We start from the raw sequence: 18,363 nt of genomic DNA, 5'->3' as shown, positions 1-18,363 counted from the left end.
GCTACATATAGGATGGGGGACGTAATGGGTTAACTTTCTAAAACTTCAGTGAAGTAATGCTAAGGGACAATAATCAAGAAAATGAAATTTACTAAATTAATGGTAGCAATGGGAAAAGAAAAGAAAGCAAGCATCTTTTTATATAATTTTTAAAATTTTATTCTAATTAGCTGTACATGACAGTAGGATGCATTTATACATTTTGATAGATCATACATAGAGTGTGATCTCTCATTTTTCTGATTGTAGACATTGTAGGATCACATCGGTCATGCAGTCATACACGTACATGAGGTAATAAGTCTGTTCCACTCTACTATCAGGAAGTATCTTTTAAAAGAACAAAACACTTCAACCGTGAACTTACAAAAGCAACTTTAAAATGGGGCATTCATTTCAAGTTGCAAATCTCTTGAGAAATGCAGGATTATGATGAAGCATAGGGCACCATCCATTCTGAAAAGGGTCCATTCTCTACATACCATTGTGAAACCTATTTTCCTCACTCCCTCCCCCCACATTTTATCACTGTCAAGGAGATTCACTCTTAATCAGCTTGTAACAATGGGCAAAATGCCTTAAATTAATGGGTACCTTTTAGTAGCATTTTTCTCTACAATTTTGTTGCAACTACTTTAAAAATGTTAATTTTAAACACACCTTATGAAGCAGCAAAGATGTACTTTGATTCTAAGCTGTTTATGTTCTTGTTGTGCTTAATGCATATTCCTTCACACATCTATGTTCGTGTGTGTATGGATGTTTATCCATGTGCTCTGAGCCTATCCATTTAAAATACTTTTGATTGTATGTAAATATTTTACTTTGACAATATGACCTTAAGATGTGACATAATGAATTAAAATGCCAAGATTTTGCCTACCAAAAATATTAACATTTGTTTTTACCAGACATCTTCAAGGGTTTGGCATGGCATTTAAGAATTTTTTTTCAAAAGCTAGTAACACCAAACTATTACAATCCCAGAAAAATATTTAATTATAAATTTCTAAAGGACAGAAGTTATTGAGACACAGACCGATCCACATTATCTGTCACAGTATTTATTCTAATTATTCTCTGGGCCTTTCAATTTAAAATATTTTCATATATGCTACAACTAAGACAGATTCATCTATTTAATTTATTTGAGCAACAGCACTCTGTTCAATAAATTTTCTTTTTTTATTTGTTTTACATTCATCGTATGCCACGTGCTAGACTGCATACAACATATGCTCTTTAGGTTTCTTGAATTTTTATCTCAATAGTTTAGGAAATCTTGCTTTCTATCATTCCAGAACTATATAGTTCCTTGATAAATTATTTCCTTGCTGAATTCCCAGTGCAGTTTTCACTAGCTGGGATATTTCATTTTATTATCATGAAGCATCTAGAGGGCCATCCCCTGTGGCCTGGGTATCACCATTCCATCTTGGAATCTGTTCTCTCTCTCCACTGGGTGAAGTGGTTTATTAACTGTCAATTTGTAAAGTGCTCTCTGGGATCATCCGATGTAAGATAATTGGAGTGGAAACATATTTCATTGTCTTTTCTGTCCAGAAAGAATTAGCAAGCATAGTATATCATCTTCTAGCACGAGTGGATGAGCATTCCAGTGAGGAATCTGGAGTCTCCTCCATCATCCAATTGTCTGTAGTGTCCTGGATGGATTGGATAGTTGTGCTCCCCAGGGTTTGATGGCTTCTTCAGGTGTCACTTTAGTTTAACGGTTGTTATTATAGTTGTGTGTATTTGTATTTATACATATGTGTGTTTGTGTGTGTGTGTGTGTATATATATATATATTTGGCTTAAAGCCTCCTCCTCAGAACCACAGAAAGAGTGAGAGCTGGAATTCTGCCCCCTGCCCATATCCGTCATCATCCTTTCTCCCTATTGTTTCCTTTTCAAGGGGGTGCTGATCCTTGTGCCCAGGGTCTCATGTATGCTAAGTAGGCACTCGACTACTGAGCCATGCCCACAGCTCTCTCTATTGTTTCCTATGAGTGCATCCAGATTTTCTTTATGTACTTACAAACAAATATGACATGGATCTTTTTGTTTGTTTTCACTTTATACACAAAAATAGCCTATGGTGCCTACTCTTCTGTACTTTGTGTTTTTCCCCTCTTAGTTCATAGGAAGCATACTCATTCTTTTTCACAACTATAATATTTTATTTTTCTAATATGTGGATAAACCATAATTTATGCAATCAGCCTCCTTTTGAGGGAAATTTATGTTCTTTCCAATCTTTTCTTACCACTTCAATAACTAATCCTGTACATTGTCATTTTGCCTGAGTGCAAACATAGTTCAGGACAAATTGCTAGAAATGGAACTGGGAAGACAATTGGTTGATACATTTGTAATTTTGACAGATGATGCCAAGTTGCCCTCTCTAAGGGCTATACCAACTCACTCCCACCTATAGTGTTCTGGTTCTATTGAAACATTTCCAATGACTTTATAGGTATAGAGTACATTTGGACCATTCCTTGTTTCCTATCTATAAACTTTGATTCATTGAACACATACTGACCTAGTGCCAACTATGGTCATGGGGATGCCCTCTTCTTAGGCCCTGGAGATGGAACTGTGAACATATACAAATCCCCTTCTAGCTTTCATATTGTGAGACAAAAAGATGGAGGACTAAAGAAGGGCATGGGATATTCTCTCCTGATCATCTAAAGGCAGAGTCACCAACTCAGATGCCATGAGGGACCTTAAGTATGTGAGGGTCAGGGTGAGAAGTCAGAGGGACAGGAGACACAAGGCCCATGTGAGGGCTGTAGCAGTTACTGGCTCTACACTATTAGGTCCTGTGGAGAGAAAAGGCCTGTGTTGATTGATCTTCTCAATTTTCAAGTAAAACCAGATTTTCATGTGATGTCTCTCCCATTTTAAATGTTGGAAATTAATTTAAAAATCCTTCAAAGACAAGTTACTCTTTAAAATAGCATAGACAAGTGGAGACTAGTTATTTTTATTTGTTCTTTTTAGATATACATGACAGTAGAGTGTGTTTTGACATATTATGCATACGTGGAGTATAACTTACTCTAACCCATTCTTCTGGTTGTACATGATGTGGAGTTTCATACCACATATTATTATCCCTTTATAATTAAAATGGTATGGTATTGGTTCATCAATATAGAGAACAGCAGAACAAAATAAGAAGTCTGGAGATCAACCCAAGTACATATGGAACAGTACCATACAATAAAGGTAGCAATGTCTAAGACTGATTCTAATAAGTGTGCTGGGACAGTGTAGCCATGGAACAGACAAAACCAGATTCATACCTCATACCTTATAAGAGAATAAACTCCAAATGGAACAGAGACGTAACTGTAAAAGAAAAAACATACAAGTACTAGAAAAAAAAACATGGATGGATTTCTGCAAAATCTGGGTATAGAGAAAGGCTTTCTAATTATGAATCAAAATCTAGTAGCAATAAAAGAACAGATTAGATTAACTACAAAAAGTAAATCACATTTTTCTTGGCAAAATACACCATATACAAAATCAAAAGTGAAATGACAAATTGGAGGAAATATTTTCTGTCTGTGTCAGAGATAAAGGACCAGAATCTTTACTATAGAAAAAAACTTTCAAAAATGGGACAGGCGAGATTTTTAAAAAGAATAGAATAATGGGCAAAGAACATGAATAAGTAGTTCACTAAAAAAGATTAAAGTAGGCTTACACCTATATTTTAGAAAGGTTTGACTCACATTACAAGAGAAATGCAAATTTAAACTATGCTGAGATGTCACTTTTTCCTAGGAAATTGGCCAAAATTTTAATATAACAACACATTCTATTGGTAACCAGGCTGGTGGAAATGCCACTCCATAGAACCTGTCTGGAGGAAATGCAGTTCCTAGCAAAGACACAGGTGTTGACCTTTTGACCCATTTATCCAGAAGTTTACCCTTAAGATCTTCTTCCAACAACACAGAAAGTAGTTACTGCAGTGTTGTTTTTTATGCAAAACATGATAAACAAACTAAATGTCATACATGGAAGGGTGGCTGAATAAACTATGGTAAATCCACACACTGGAGTATGTACTATGCAATGGGAAAGAGAGAGAGAGAGAGAGAGAGAGAGAGAGAGAGAGAGAGAGAGAGAGAGAGAGAGAGAGAGAAAGAAAATCCCTCTGAACTAAAATGGAGTGATTTGCAGGCTATATTGTTAAGTGAAAGATGCACAAGTTGCATTGTATGCTACCTTTACTGTGAGAAATAAGAACAGCAACAACAAAATAAAAAATAGGAAAGATAAATCAGACACTGAGACTGGTTACCTGAAGTGGTCGGGCAGAAGCATGTCGGGTGGAGGCTGAGGTATAAGGGCAACACTTCTCTGGTTATACCTTTCTGTGTAGTTCTCTTCACAGAGCCATGTTGGTATTACCTAAAAATTAATCATCAACAGGATAGGGGGAGGACTAAAGTAGAATATAAACAGAAAAAAGTTACCCAAATTTAGCGGTGGAAGATTGAAACCAAAAAACATTGAATACATTGTTCTGACAAAAGGCAAGTTGAGTTTCTTGGGATTTGTTTTTGTTATGTAGTGGAATGGGTTAGCAATTCTGAAGCTACTTTCTGGACTTTGTATGACTGAGTATATGTACATGTGTACATAATATACCATAGATAATGGGATCACTGTCAGAAAGGAGTTACAAATATGGTAAAAGGAGTAGCTGTAAGGAATCTCGTGGTTTTTTGAATAGGAGTTTGAGGTGTCTTTATAAATTCATGGTTTAGTAGGCTGAGTATAGATAGATGATTGGTTAATAGAGATGTAGACAGATAGATGTGTTTATACAGATAGATGATATATAAATTTTCATAGCTGTGTCTATCAAGTGAGCCTAGAATCAATGATACTGCAGTAGCAATGAGCACATCCAGTATCCAGATCTTAGTTTCTAAATACCATTCTCCACCAAACAGAACCAGGGTTCCTTGGAGAGATGACTGATTTCAGGGTTAGTGCAAGGAAAGGACAATATGAGCTTGGAGCATCTCATAGCAGAGAGTAAGGAAGAACTCAAAGAAGAAAGGGGATATTCCAAAAGCCTTCAAAAGCCAAGTTGATCCAACTTCTCTGACCAAACTGGGTCAATCTGGTAACAATACCTGATTCAAGCAAAAATGATGAGAATAACGATATTTATATGGGGGCTGGGGAGATAGCTCAGTTGGTAGAGTGTTTGCCTTGTAAGCTCAAGGCCCTGGGTTCGATCCCCCCAGTACCGCAAAAAAAAAAAAAAAAGATATTTATGTGATCTCAAGTACCTCCCCCATGCCTATAAAATGCCTTTTAGCTACAAAGGAAAGAATACAAAGGGACAGAATTTGCAGTGTAGAAACCTTAGACATTGCCTTAACCAAGTGATCAAAGTTTATTATTACCAATAGTGCCACACAGCTACACTTGTGCCTCTCAGATCACATACTGGTGAGGATGACATACCACTTATCGAGTGTCTGTGCCCAAATGCACAACCTCAATCTCATTGTAAGGAAACAATGGACAAACCCATACCAAAGGATATTCTACAAAATAACTAGCTTCTAGTTTTGAAGACTGTCAAAATCATGAAGACAAAAATAATAATAATAATAAATACAGACTAAAAGACACCAAAGAGAATTGGTGGCATAATCTCTCATTGGATCCTAAACCAGAAAAAATAAATTTTCTCTATTGCTTTAAGGAACAGAGTAGGTCAATTGGTGAAATGGGAATATGATCTATAGATTAGATAATCAAACTGCATCTTCCTGATTTGATCATTGTATTGTGGTTATAGAAAAGGCTATTTTTGTTTTTTAGGAAAATGTGAAGTATTTAGGATAAGTCCACAGCTTATATTCAGTCTAATAATCTGAGGGAATAAAAATTGATATTTGGGGAATCCAGTTGAAGTTTATAGGAATTCTTTATTTTCATAATGTTTCCATTGGTCTGTAATTATTATTATTTTTTTAAAAGGGGCAAGGGGCGTGGCTCTGGGGTAGCGTGCATGCCTAGCGTGCAGGCTCTGGGTTCTATCCCAGCACTGCAAACAGACAACAAAGAACCATGACAACAAAACATTGTGAGAGTCTGCACCTTACAGGCAAAAACGACAAGAACAACAACAAATTGTGTCTGCCACTAGCACAGCTGCTGGGCCGGATTTCACTTCAGTTGCAGTCTCTGGTTTCAAGCTGTTTTCTTGATTTGATCTGAAGCAGTCTTGCTGATAATAACTGTTGCTAGGGCATGCTTTGCTGCATCTGGAACTTTTAAACTAGCCTAGCATCAATGAGGAAGCAGAGACAGCTCTTATATAAATAATCAATTTGACAATAAAGCAGTTGAAATCTGAAGGCTGCTCCAGTCCTCAGGGATGAAAACAAGCGGCTGCGGTCCAGACAGTCTTCCCCCGCGGAAGGCCTGCATTTCATTAGCTGTCTTGGAAAGGTGCAAGCAATCTGTCCTCCTGGTTTCTGGTCTCAGACACACACAGTGTTAGAGGGGTATCTCCTAATCTTTCAGAGCTCCATTGTTGAAGAAAAAAAATGTTTATGTAAATAAAGGGGAAAAAGAAACTTTAACTTATAAAGTGAATGAATGAAGTTATGAAGGAAAGTGGTTTTCATTATTGAAAAGGGAAATGTAGTTCTTGGCATATTAAGCCTTTCAGAATAGGAAGGAAAACCCAGGTGAATAGCAGGGCCTCCTTCAGGGCCCTTGTGCTGCTTGAGATGGTTACTTCTGCCCATGCAGCCCAATTTGCCAGAGCCAGGAGGTGTTAAATCAGTTTGCAGACTGATCTAGGGGACGTTCATGCTACTCCCCCTTCCCAGCCTTCAATCACTCTTTCCTGCTTATTAACAAGCTTAAAGTCCAAGGGGAGGACAGACCAGGATTATTAAACTCAGTGTAGGAGGCTGATGATCCAGGCCTTGGGAGGCAGGAAAGGGCCTTCCTGATAGAGAGAAAGACAGATGCAAAGAACTGAGAAGCACAATGGATATGACTTTGAGTCTGTCTTAATCTCTTGTCAGATCTCTCTTCATATTTATCTGGAAAAAAGTTCAACAGATAGGCGGTCTAGAGTTGTGAGTTTTGCTTCCTGAGGAAATGGAGGCCCAGTGAGCACATATATACTAGATTCTGGGTCTCAGGCCTACTTTTTTCAGAATGCAGAAAAAGTACCCATCTTAGCCCAACCATGTGCGATTCACCCCAAATAAACATATCTCCACTCGGTTTGAGGGGTGTTACATTTTATGTTTATCCCAGAGTAATTTTCTAGACTTTTGTCAATGCCATCCCTTCTTCAAATAAATCTAGTAGGATTCTTTTCCAAGCCATCCTACTTTAAACACAATGTACAATAGTGGCAGGAGCTGAGAGGCAAGATCTGGAAGATCTCCCAGCCAGAGACCTGCCTGTAATCTTGAGTAGGTGCTACCTGGACAGAAAGGAGGCCCAGATAGGAGGGCAGTCATTGCTGTCTCATCTCCACGCTCGCTGCGTGACTGAGCAAGCTACTTAAGCTTGCTAAGCCTATGTCCTCATCTGTAAAATGTCATTATTCATCTCTGTCTCACGGAGGGGTCCTGAAGACTGAGTCCCATGACAGAGTTTTATATATCTCCAGCTGCCTTAGGATCTATCCAAAACCGGGTGGCAGGCATCCTCTCAACACCTATTTCCCCACAGCTGACTGGACCATGCTGATTGGACTACCTCTGTCATTTGTGGCACAAGAGAACAAAGTGATTTGGTCCCCCCCCTCCCCCCACATCTAGTCTAATGTGGCTGAGAGACCAGGTTCAAATTGAAAATGATGAGATTTCTTGGAGTGCTGCATGGAGACAGCATAGAGACAGCAGGTCCAGCTCCTGGTTTGCCACCTGCCTCCCCTCTCCCTGACGTGTGTGGTCTATGCTCACACAGGCAGGCTCTTCCATAGTAGGTATGTTGAAGCTGCATCCTCACCCCACTCCACCCTGAGACTAACCACCCTCTCACCTCTCCTTACCATAGTATGGTTTGCCCTCAAGAAACAGATCTGATGAAGAGACTCCTCTCATTCTTAAAAGTGGGTTCAGAGCTGTTTGGATAGGAGCTTCTAGGACTGGGTACCCAAAGTACGATCTGTAACAGAACTGGTGGTTGCACAAACTTCACATTGTATCCTGTAAATTCCTCATCTCATGAAGAAGAGGACAGCTGGACAAGGGCTTGAATGAGCCCCTCTTGGTCATGTCTTAGAGCAACACTGGGGATCAGATTAGACACCTAATTTGTAAACAGCCCAATCATCAACTGGCCAGTGATCTCTGAGATGGGCTGGCCTGAAGAGCTCTGCTCAGAGAGGATGACAGTGGACAACTAGACTGTGTTTTCCAGAACTGACCACAGTATTTCAATGAACATGCTCTTCCAACATGCACCACGCCCCTTCAGGAGGTGCAGGCTATTTCTCCTCCCCCTGAACCTAGGTAGGACTTTGTGATTGCTTTGATGAACAGAATGCAACAGAAATGACACTGAGTAATTTCTGAGCCTTGATTATACAATGTGATATAGCTGCCACTTGGGACTCTTGCTTAGAGGACACCCACCTTGAAACTCACCATCATGTCATGAGGAGGCTCAGGCCACCGGAGAAACCACTATTTAAAAATACAGTGTGTGTTATTATTCAGATCTGGTGAAGACAACAGGGGAGCAGAAGACACTGAAAAGACAGAATGTTACACACATGGATCCTGAAAGAAGAGGGTATACCATACCATGGGGACCTCCTCGGAAGGAAGTGTCAGGATTGGTCCAGAAGCCAGAGGAGAGAAGGAAACCAGGGAAAGAGACTTTGTTGCAGTTTCTACTGAAGGGAACAGGTGAGAGAGGGTACACAGATTCAGGATCTGCAAGTTTCAATCATTTCAGCAGCTCTGGGGTATAGGGGTTGTCCCAAATTGTCTGGTATCCAGTCCTGGGTGTCTAGGACAAGAAAATAGGGGTCCCTGGAACAGAAATGCTTGATAAAGGAGGTGGTTTCAGTGTGAGCACTGGATTGGTTGTTTTTCATGTGAAAGACTCCCTCACAGGTGAGGTGTTTGTCAGGAATCATGTCTGGAAGGGATAGTATGTCCAAGGTCAGCAAGACTTGCAAGATGTTAAAACACCAGCATATGGAAAACAAGACTGGGCTAAAAAGAATCATTTGTAGGTGCCCCAGCCAACATCCAAAGGTCTCAGCCAAGAGCCAGCATCAACTGTAGCTTGTGAGAAAGTAAGGCTTCAGATGATTCCAGCACTCAGCCCCCCAGGATCACAGGTGAACAGGATGAGCTATCCCCACCAAGCCCAGCCCAAATTGCAAGCTCATAGGCATATAAATAGTCTTGCTTTTTTTAAGGCGCTAAGTTTTGGGATAATTTTTTGCACATCTATGATAACTTGAAAAATGGTAATGAACTTAGCCAAACTACTTTTTTTCTCTTTCTCTCCAGAATTTAAAGTAGGAAAATTACTGAGCTGCTAACAGGAAGATAAATGGTCAGACCAAAAGAGAAGCAGTGATGGGAGATGCAGCTGTGTAACATTCATGACAAATGACTTGTCTGGAGTACCAGGAGTTTTGGTCTGGAGTGGCCCTGGCCCTGAATGACCCAGTTTCTAGAGCTCAGCTATGTGGTCATCCTGAAGCTTGACAGGTAGTGAGTTTCTACATGGTCTGAGCTGGGTTGCTGGGGGTGGGGGGCTTGGATGGGCAGAGACCTCAGTTGCAGGACCCTCATATGAGTCCTTCCCTGAGAGTCTCTATTCCTTGCAGCCAAGGAGGCCTCTCACCTTTTGGAACACCACGGTATCCAGCCAGAGCTTGGTGTACAATAAGCTGGCAGATGGATGCCACACCCCCCTTTATTTCTCTTACCAAAAGCCACCAGGGACTTACTATGAACATTAAAAAGCTTTGGGAACTCTCAAGGTTTAGCCAAATCCAGGTGGCTAGTATCTTCATTTCTCCAAAATATTGTTTTTAAATTTTTCAAAAATATATACACATATATATTTTTGGTACCAGGAATTGAACCCAGGGGTGTTTAATCATTGAGCTACATCTACAGCCCTTTTTATTTTCTGGGACAGGGTCTCACTAAGTTGCTTAGGGCCTCGCTATATTGCTGAAGCTGGCTTTGAACTAGCAATCCTCCTGCCTCAAACTCCTGAGTTGCTGGGATTAAGGCATGTGCCACCATATCCAGCCTAAAAATAATTTCGAATGGTTCTAGAATGTCCATGAATTTTACTTCCTTGGTCCCATCTCCAAGTTCAAAGCAGGACAGGTTCCCTCTTCTGTTTTACATTATTCCCATAGGCCTCTGGGCAATAGACCATCATCTGCATGATCCTGCCTGGAGAAGCAAGGTCCAGGAGAGGAAACTGCTTGCCTGTTGCCTGTTTCAACAAAGATAGAGCCTCCTCAATTCTGCATCCCTATATACCTCTTTATTTACCCCTTTCAGCCAATACTCAGATGTGGATCACAGGGAACACCTCCCGTGGCCACGGTAAGATCTGAGCCACACTGGTATTCACTGGGATTAAGAGCCCCATCTAAAAATCAAGTATAGCAGAATGTGTGGGGTAGATGGACAGTGTACACAGGGGTACCTGAGTGTGTGTGTGTTGGGGGAAACCACAGGATTGTGGCATGTGAGAGAAAGTGGGCAGGCAGGAAGGGGACATCCCCAGAGGCCTAGCCCTCTTTCTCCCCGGCTTCTCGGGAAGTCCTGGTGAAAAGCAGACATTGCCTCTAGTGGTGCCCTTGCTCACTTGTGATCATGCACATGAGGGAGGCTCTGAGAGCCTGTCCAAAACCAAGAGGGCAGGAGGCTGAGTTTGAGGACAGCTTAAGGGGTAGGGTAGTGCGTGTCAGGTGTGCTGCATGGGAAGATGGGGAGGGAAATAGGCAGAGCCAACATAGAGAAACCAGCCTGGGCAGACTCGATCTTGTCACGTGTGCCTTTTGTCCTGACATGTATAATGAGTCTGTGTACAAATGAGCATGTAGCTGCATGTGCCAAGATCTGCGTCTCAGGCCAGATCTGTCGGGCCAGGGCTCCACCCATGGTAATGGTGCCAGCCGGAAGTGCTGCCATGGGCAGCCTCCTGTCAAAGCTGGTACTATAAATGACTTGAGAAGGCAACAGCCTTTCCAGGTGGGGCTGTACACAAGAGTCAACACACACACACACACACACACACACACACACACACACACACACACAGTACTATGTTTACTCTTTATCAGCAGCCTGGGGATGATGGACAGCATAGAGCTCATGCTGCAAACTTTGCCCATATCTTCTCTACCTCCACTCCAGTAGAGCCTGTGTAGGCATAGACCAGGAACAAAGTGGGGTCCCTATGATCAAGCCAGAGCCCAGGACCTGGGAAGTCTGTGTAAGAGAGGCCAGAGATGTTAGCCGAGCAAGAGCAGCCCCCATCAGCCTGGCCAGGTGATAGCCTCTACCTGAGACATGTAAGAGAAATTAAAGGGGCAATCCATGTGGGACTTAAAAGTATGAGGTCCCACTTCAAGGGGCTCAGTAGGTCTAGTCAACTGAAGACTCTGCTCTTTTAAGAGACAAAGCCACTCCTGGGCTGAGGACACACAGGGCCTTCCTACACTGCCCCAGGGGGTTATTCTCTTGTAACAAGGCTTCAGGTTGAGGCATGTCTTCCCCAAACCCAGGGCCACTGGGGCTGAGTTCAGGGCTGTGCTCCTTTTTGTATAAAAGTTCTCTGGGTAGGGAAAGTCTGGAATTTTGGAGGTAGTGGGAAGAGAAAGGCGTATCTTCTGGCAAGTCTTCTTGGGTTTCTGGGTACTCTGAAAATATTCCATCTCAGTCCCAAGGTCTCAGTCTATCTCAGACCAGACTGTGTCTTGCTCTCAAATACCCTACTTTGTAACTACCAACTTTAGACCAAATGTCCTTTTTCCTCAGTGCTCAGGAGTCCTGGCTGGCTGCCCTTTTCTCCTTTGCCAGCAGCCAGCATCCACTCTTCCTTTTCAACTCCCTCTTCCAGGACTGGCTGCCAAGTGGGGCACATCGCTCCAGGTCCCCTGCTCTCTAATCTTCCAGACAAGCACACAGGCCCTCACATTCCCAAGGACTTTCCTATTAAAACCTTGGGGAAAACTGACAAGATGGGCAGATCATGACAGCTGGGTAGAGCGGGAGATATGACTGGACCCATTCTGGCTATGATTTACCCCAATGAGCTGGCAGGCAGACAAGTCTTTCCATATCCAGCTAAACACAAAAAAAAGACCTTATAACATGGTAGCCACCAGGGGGCAGGCTGTACCTGCTGGACCACTGACCCATTTGAGGGCCTGTTTTTGGAAGGAAGAATGCTATACACAAGTAAGACCCAGGAACAAGTGGATGACATCCCTGGGGACAAGGATAGAAGGAGAAGATAAATAGGAAGCCCCGGGTATCAGTGGACATAGGCATTCGATTGAAAGAATCCATATGTGAAGGTGAGGGCTGGAATTAAGGAAGGATTGGGATACTGAAGAAACAAGGGTGGTAGGGCAAGAGGATCAGCTGTTGGAGACCCCTTAGGGAGGATGTCCTAGGGTATCCTGAGTGGGAAGACTAGGTCTTGGGGTATAAGATGCCCTCTGGTTTCCTAGCAACACTTCAATATTCCTGGTCCAGCTGGGACTCATTGCTCACTTCTCACCCACCCACCCAAGGACTTCCACTTCCCTGTTTCAGGTATACTGCTTCCAGACCACTCCAGCCTGGCATGTAACCATTCTTTGGTCACATGAGCTTATAGCATCCCCACTGTTGCTTACCTGGTTTGAGTTTTCACTTTAACCCACAAATCTGCTCTAATTTCTTAAGTGGTACCTACCTATTCCTTGTTCAAGAAATCATCAGTGGCTCCCTATTATGCAGGTGAAATCCAAAGTCAACTAGGCCTTTGGGACCCCAATACCTTTCTCTATCATGTCCTACTGCTCCTTGATGCAGCCTTCTCTGTGGACCCTGGATGGAAAAGTCCTCTCACTGGGAAAACTGAAACCTCTGAAAAGGACTCTTGGCATCATCTCCTAGACGGTGACTCCCTGGACTGCCAGGAGAATAAATGAGCTCTATGCTACTGTCCACTGATTATTCCTCCGCCTCCTCCACTATGCTGTGGGCCCCTTACAATGCTTTGTCCACTGTATTTGGCCCAAGTCCGACACATTGAAGGCACCAGATGCATACCTGGTGTGGGCGTGGCTTGGCCTGTGTAGGCTAGAGCATGCCTCTCTGGGACTGGCTGCAGACGCTGGACCTAGTGCCCAATAGCAGAGCAGGGCTGCTGCCTGGAGAAACCTCATTCAGGTCCCAAGGTGACCCCAAGATAGAGACCTGTGGGCAGGCTTGGTCATATATCCACTTGACTAGCCACCCGGAGTCTCTGTCCAGATCCTAATTCCTTCCTTTCCCAGCAGGAGACCTGCTGCCCTCAGGCCCAGCTCTTGAAAGGAGGTGGGAAGACTAAGCCAGCGAGACCCAGAGACAGAGTAGCAGACACACAGAACAGAGAAGAGACAAGGCAGATCAAGAAACAGCATGGAGGGGAAATTCAAATATAGAGGGTAGACGGGAATAGTCTGGAAGTGACAGATGCAGTGAGCGTCTGAGGACCCTCAACCCTACCTGGGTGCCCAAGCCAGAAAGCAGGAGGCCATTTCCTCCTTGCTCATCCCTCACCCCTCAAACCCAATTTGTAAGCAAGACTCGTTCATCTTCTCTCCAAAATATATGTGGAGTCGACCCAGTCCTCTCCATCCCCACAAATGCCATCATCTCCTTTACGTGTTAGTGCAGCATCTTCTTGTATGTTTCCCTGCCTCTTGTATTGTCCCAACCTACTCTGTTAATCTGCAGGAATTTTCTAAACACATGTCTGATGATGTCATTTCCATCCCCCTCTCCCTAAATCAAGCCCAGATGTTTTTCCTGGTGTATAAGGCTTTGCTTGATATGAGCCCTATCCATCACCAAAACCCTAAACTCAGCCATTTCAGACTTTGATCCCAATATCCATTGTTCTTTCCTCAGGGGCAACCTCACTTACTCCTCACCCTAGTACCCCACAATAGTCTTATCTCTACTTTAATAGTCTACCTATCCCCTCCCATACCAGAGCTCTACTCCCAGGCTCTAAGAGACTCCAGTCCAGGCTGCCATCACCAATATGTTTCACCTTCCTATCTCTTCCTATCTTTGGCCCCTTGGAATCAGGTTCACCAGCCCTAGCCTCATGTTCCCCTGCCCTTGGCATCCCAATCTCTGCTATGCCACTCATTGCAGTACTTTCTTTCTAGGGTTATGGTCCTTCCTATATTTTCCATTTGCTTTTTTTTAAAAAAAAAAAAATCTTATCTACTAGTTTTCAGCTTAAAAATATATTTAAATAAAAATTAAGTTAAACATTAAACCTGTCCTTGTACAGGTGGTACAAGGACATTGCATGATGGGAGTCTGGGAATCATGACTTTCACCAACACTTTGGTGATCTGTCCAGATCCCTTGGATCCTTTTTACTGTTTCTAGGTCTCTCTCTCTGGGGCTTATTATGTGTTGACCTCCAATAGCTGTCACCCAGCTGTCCTCTGGTTGCTGGGGCCACTTTACTCAAATTCCCAGACAGCCCTCAAATGCCTGGAGGCTTAAGGTCCCCCATGATCCTTGGCCATGACTGACTTGTGTGAGAGAATGAGCTCAATTCCTTAATTCTCATTTTGGACAATGCTGAGATCATCAGTATCTAGAATAGAACCTAGCACACAAAGGCATTCAATAAATGTTTGTTGAATGAACAAATGTAGCCAAATTGTCAATCTTATCCTTTGAAGTTTCTGGAATTTTTATCACTCTTAGGTCTTTATTTCCCATCCAAGATAAAAAAGAACTTACTTAAATTCGTTCTGGTATATTTGCTAATTTTTTATATTTAATTATTTGATTGATCTTGAATATAGAGTAACAACTACAGTGAAGACATATTTTCTCTTCATGGGTAATCAAGTTGTCCCAATAAATTTTATGTTTTCCTCATTTGTAAAACCAAGATAGTGGGTTATCTAAGGCCCTTTTAGTAAGGTATTATGCAATCATTTATGACACAATGATTATGTCACCATATGGAAAAATGCTAACCTTACAATTGTAAGCACTTTTTATAGTTACATAAAAATTTAATCAACATACAGATAAGGACAGGGGAAATGAAGGAAAATAAAGATTGACTTGAGGATAGGGTAAGGTTGGGGTGATATTTTTCTTTGATTTCTATTAAGATTTATAAAATAAATAAATTGAAATTTTAAATGAAGTATATGTAAAGGAACAAGGGCTTAAAAAGACAGAAAGTTGTGTTCCTGCATGAGCTTGAGACGAAGGTTTGGGTTTTTTGGGAGGTGGTCTCAGGAAGCTGAGAATGGTGGAGGTTGCAGGTAAGGGAAAATTGTTACTTGAGGGTCCTGCAGTCACTGCTACAGAAGAGGCCAAATCATAAATACTCCAATGTGAAAATCACTTCCTGCGGCCCTGCACACCGGCGTGTTGAGTTCCTTCCTATCCTTAGTAAAGTGAACAGAACCTTTGGAAGGACCTTCACCCATCTGCCTCCAAAGGAATAACAGCCTTATCCCTGTGAGTTGTGAGTCCCAGTGTTCCCGTCAACTGACTCTTCCTGATGGACTATTTGGAATGCTTCATCAACCAGACAGCAGAGCTGCAGATCTCTGTGGTGATTTACCAAAACTTGCACAACAGTATCCCCAGACCCTCCCCAAACACCTATCTCTGTAAGATCCCCTTCTGACTCCTTAGAATTCAGTAGTCTTTTCCAATTGAATCCAGAGAGCATTTGAGTTCACCAGGCCACATGGCCAGCATACCCTCAACAAACGTGAAGAGTATCAAAAGCTGGGACCAGGGAAGTCCTGCGTGCCCTGGCCCTAATCCAGTCTGTACTTGGGAAGGTTAGAGAGGTCATGCCCTGGAGCCTGGTCTACTTACACCTAGGTTTGCCTCCCTAACCAAAAGGGCACTTCAATCTTCTTGGCTCAGCTGCCCTAGGCTATTCACTGGGGTTCCAAAGTTGTCCTTTGTTAGTTACTCCTGGGTTAGCATACCTCAAGGGAAGTTGGCAACCACACCCCCATCCCCATCTCCTAGCACAATGCCACTTGTGGTCTTGGATTTGAGGGCAAAATGCCCACCTCTTATCTAACCTTTTACCGCATGTCCACTTAAGTGCTTCCCTACCTGCCTAATCTCTGCAGCCCTGGCCCAGGTCTCTTTCCAGAGAGCCCAGTGAGGTCTTTGGACTGACCTCCAGCAGAATCGCTTAAGAAGTGTTCTTTAAAACTTTGGGAAGGTTCCCTGGTCCCCCGGGGGAGCATGCGACCTGACTGCATCCAGATCCAGGCTCAAGGGATGCGGAATATTTAGAAAGGTCCTCTCATTCTTGCCTCCTGGAAGCCTAGGGGTTCAGCTGCGACTTGCCTGCAAGGCCCAAATCGCGCGCCCAAGGCAGCGGGCGGAGGTCGGGAGTTCTCTGCCAGGCCGCCCACTCAGCCCCGCCCATCTACGTCACGCTCCGCCGGCCCGCCCAAGCTCTCTTGATTGGCGGAGAAAGCACCCCCACACACCAGCCCGCCCTCCTGCGGCACTGCCCCGCCCACTGGCTTACTGGGCCGCGAGTGTGGCCTGCAAGTTGGACGGAAAATGCACCGGTGCCAAAGGGACAAGACTCTCCAAGGCGGAGGGGGCGCTTTCCCGTCAAATCCACTTTCTGGCCGTCGCCCCGAGCCTGACCATGGCCGGCTTCCCAGCACATGCACTGTCCTTGCTCAGGGCGGTCCACCAGAGGCCCTTTTCACTCCTTAGCCCATGTCAAGGCCCCCTGATCCCCTAGCTACGGATGATCCGGAAATGCCCGTTGCCCGGGCCTCCTTGGTGTCGACACCCCCACGTGCCAGAAGGTCGGTCCTCGAAGACCTGCCGCCCCGCAAGCTGGATTGGCTCTAGTGCTAATGAAGGTTTTGTCGGCGCCACACGCCCCACGCCGCGTCTGCAGACTCCCCGGCGGACCATTCCTTGCCCTCTCATCCGGGGACCCTTCCGCCACCCCATGTCACCCCCGGGTCTCTCCGAAACTTCCCCGCACTCCCCTGCGGTTCATCGTCCCAGAGTTCCACTCGCACCCCTCTGCGGGCCGCCTGGGTGTAAAGGACCACCGCCTTGCAGCCCCGGCCTCCGCGCCTACACACCTGGCCTGTCGGTTACGGTGCCAGGACGCCCCTCACCCATCCCCTACCGATCCCACACGTCTACCAGATTCCGGGCAAACACCCTTTCTCGGGTCCCTCGCTCCTGCCTCCTCGCGATTCCGCCTCAGCCCTGGGCGCCCACACCGCGCCGAAGGCCACCCACACACTGGCGGGCCTCTGCTCGTCCACCCCCACACCCCTCGTCCCACGCATCTGCCCCAGCCTCATCCCCCAGCCCTCACCCCACTCCTTTACCCAGGTCCCCGAACCCGCCCCAAAGCCCCTCGGACACCCCCTCACCCCAAGCCTGCGCCCCACCCATCTGCCCCAGACCCCACCCCCTGCGCGCGGATGCCCCCTCCCGCCTCCACTCACCGCCCGCGTCTCGGCCCCGCGCCCCTCTCCCCCCGGGCGGGCGGGCAGCGCCGGCGGCGGCGGCGGAGGCCGGTCCCCGGGCCGGGACACACCCACCCGCCCGCCCTCCTTCCTTCCCTCCCTTCCTCCCTCGTTCCCTCCCTCCCGCCCGCCCTCGCTCCTCGCTCGCTCCTTCCCTCTCGGCTGCCCGCCCGCTCCTGCTTCCCGCGGCGCCGGGCCTCCCGCTCCGCCTCCTCGTGCGCGGCTCTCCCGGGCGCGGCTCCGGGGTTCATGGTGACGAGGCGGCGGCCGCTCAAGCCCAGCGGCGGCGGCGGCGGCGGCGGCGGGAGCTGGGGCGCGGGCCCCGGCCGCCTCTCTCAGAGCGCGGGGCCGGGCGGCGGGCGCGCCCAGGCGGCGGCGGCGGCGGCGAGCGCCCCCCCGCGCCGCGCCCCCGCGCGCCCCCCGCGCCGCGCCCCCGCGCGCCTGGCTTGCGGGGGGCCGGGCCTGCGGGCGACCGCCGCGCCGCGCACCCATGGACGGCCCGGCCATCATCACCCAGGTGACCAACCCCAAGGAGGACGAGGGCCGGGCGCCTGGCGCGGGCGAGAAAG

At 45.6% G+C, this 18,363-nt stretch overlaps 2 protein-coding genes and 1 pseudogene across 6 annotated transcripts in view; 1 reads left to right on the top strand and 2 right to left on the bottom strand.

Moving 5' to 3' along the window:
• The window catches only part of LOC306647145 (small ribosomal subunit protein uS19-like), an 18,458-nt pseudogene extending 14,111 nt beyond the window's left edge, over positions 1–4,347 (bottom strand). The window contains exon 1 of the transcript in view: positions 4,325–4,347. The product of the transcript in view is annotated as a small ribosomal subunit protein uS19-like (transcript). The remainder of the gene's footprint in view (positions 1–4,324) is intronic.
• On the bottom strand, positions 3,854–18,286 carry LOC306647144 (uncharacterized protein; the record flags this gene model as incomplete). The annotated part of the gene is made up of 2 exons (XM_079116160.1): positions 3,854–7,106; positions 17,774–18,286. 2 exons carry the CDS (start codon positions 18,284–18,286, stop codon positions 7,074–7,076), a joined length of 546 nt encoding a protein of 181 aa, XP_078972286.1. The 3' UTR covers positions 3,854–7,073.
• The window catches only part of CTDSPL (CTD small phosphatase like), a 109,459-nt gene continuing 109,272 nt past the window's right edge, over positions 18,177–18,363 (top strand). For all 4 annotated transcript variants that reach the window (XM_079116260.1, XM_079116263.1, XM_079116259.1 and 1 more), the window contains exon 1: positions 18,177–18,363. In XM_079116260.1, coding sequence (XP_078972386.1) covers positions 18,285–18,363 — 79 coding nt within the window. In that variant the 5' untranslated portion in view covers positions 18,177–18,284.

The sequence above is a fragment of the Sciurus vulgaris genome (genome assembly GCF_902686455.1).
Source record: "Sciurus vulgaris genome assembly, chromosome: 16".
NCBI lineage: Eukaryota > Metazoa > Chordata > Mammalia > Rodentia > Sciuridae > Sciurus > Sciurus vulgaris.
Note: the sequence above shows the minus strand (reverse complement) of the source record. Positions and strands in the feature narration are given on the sequence as shown.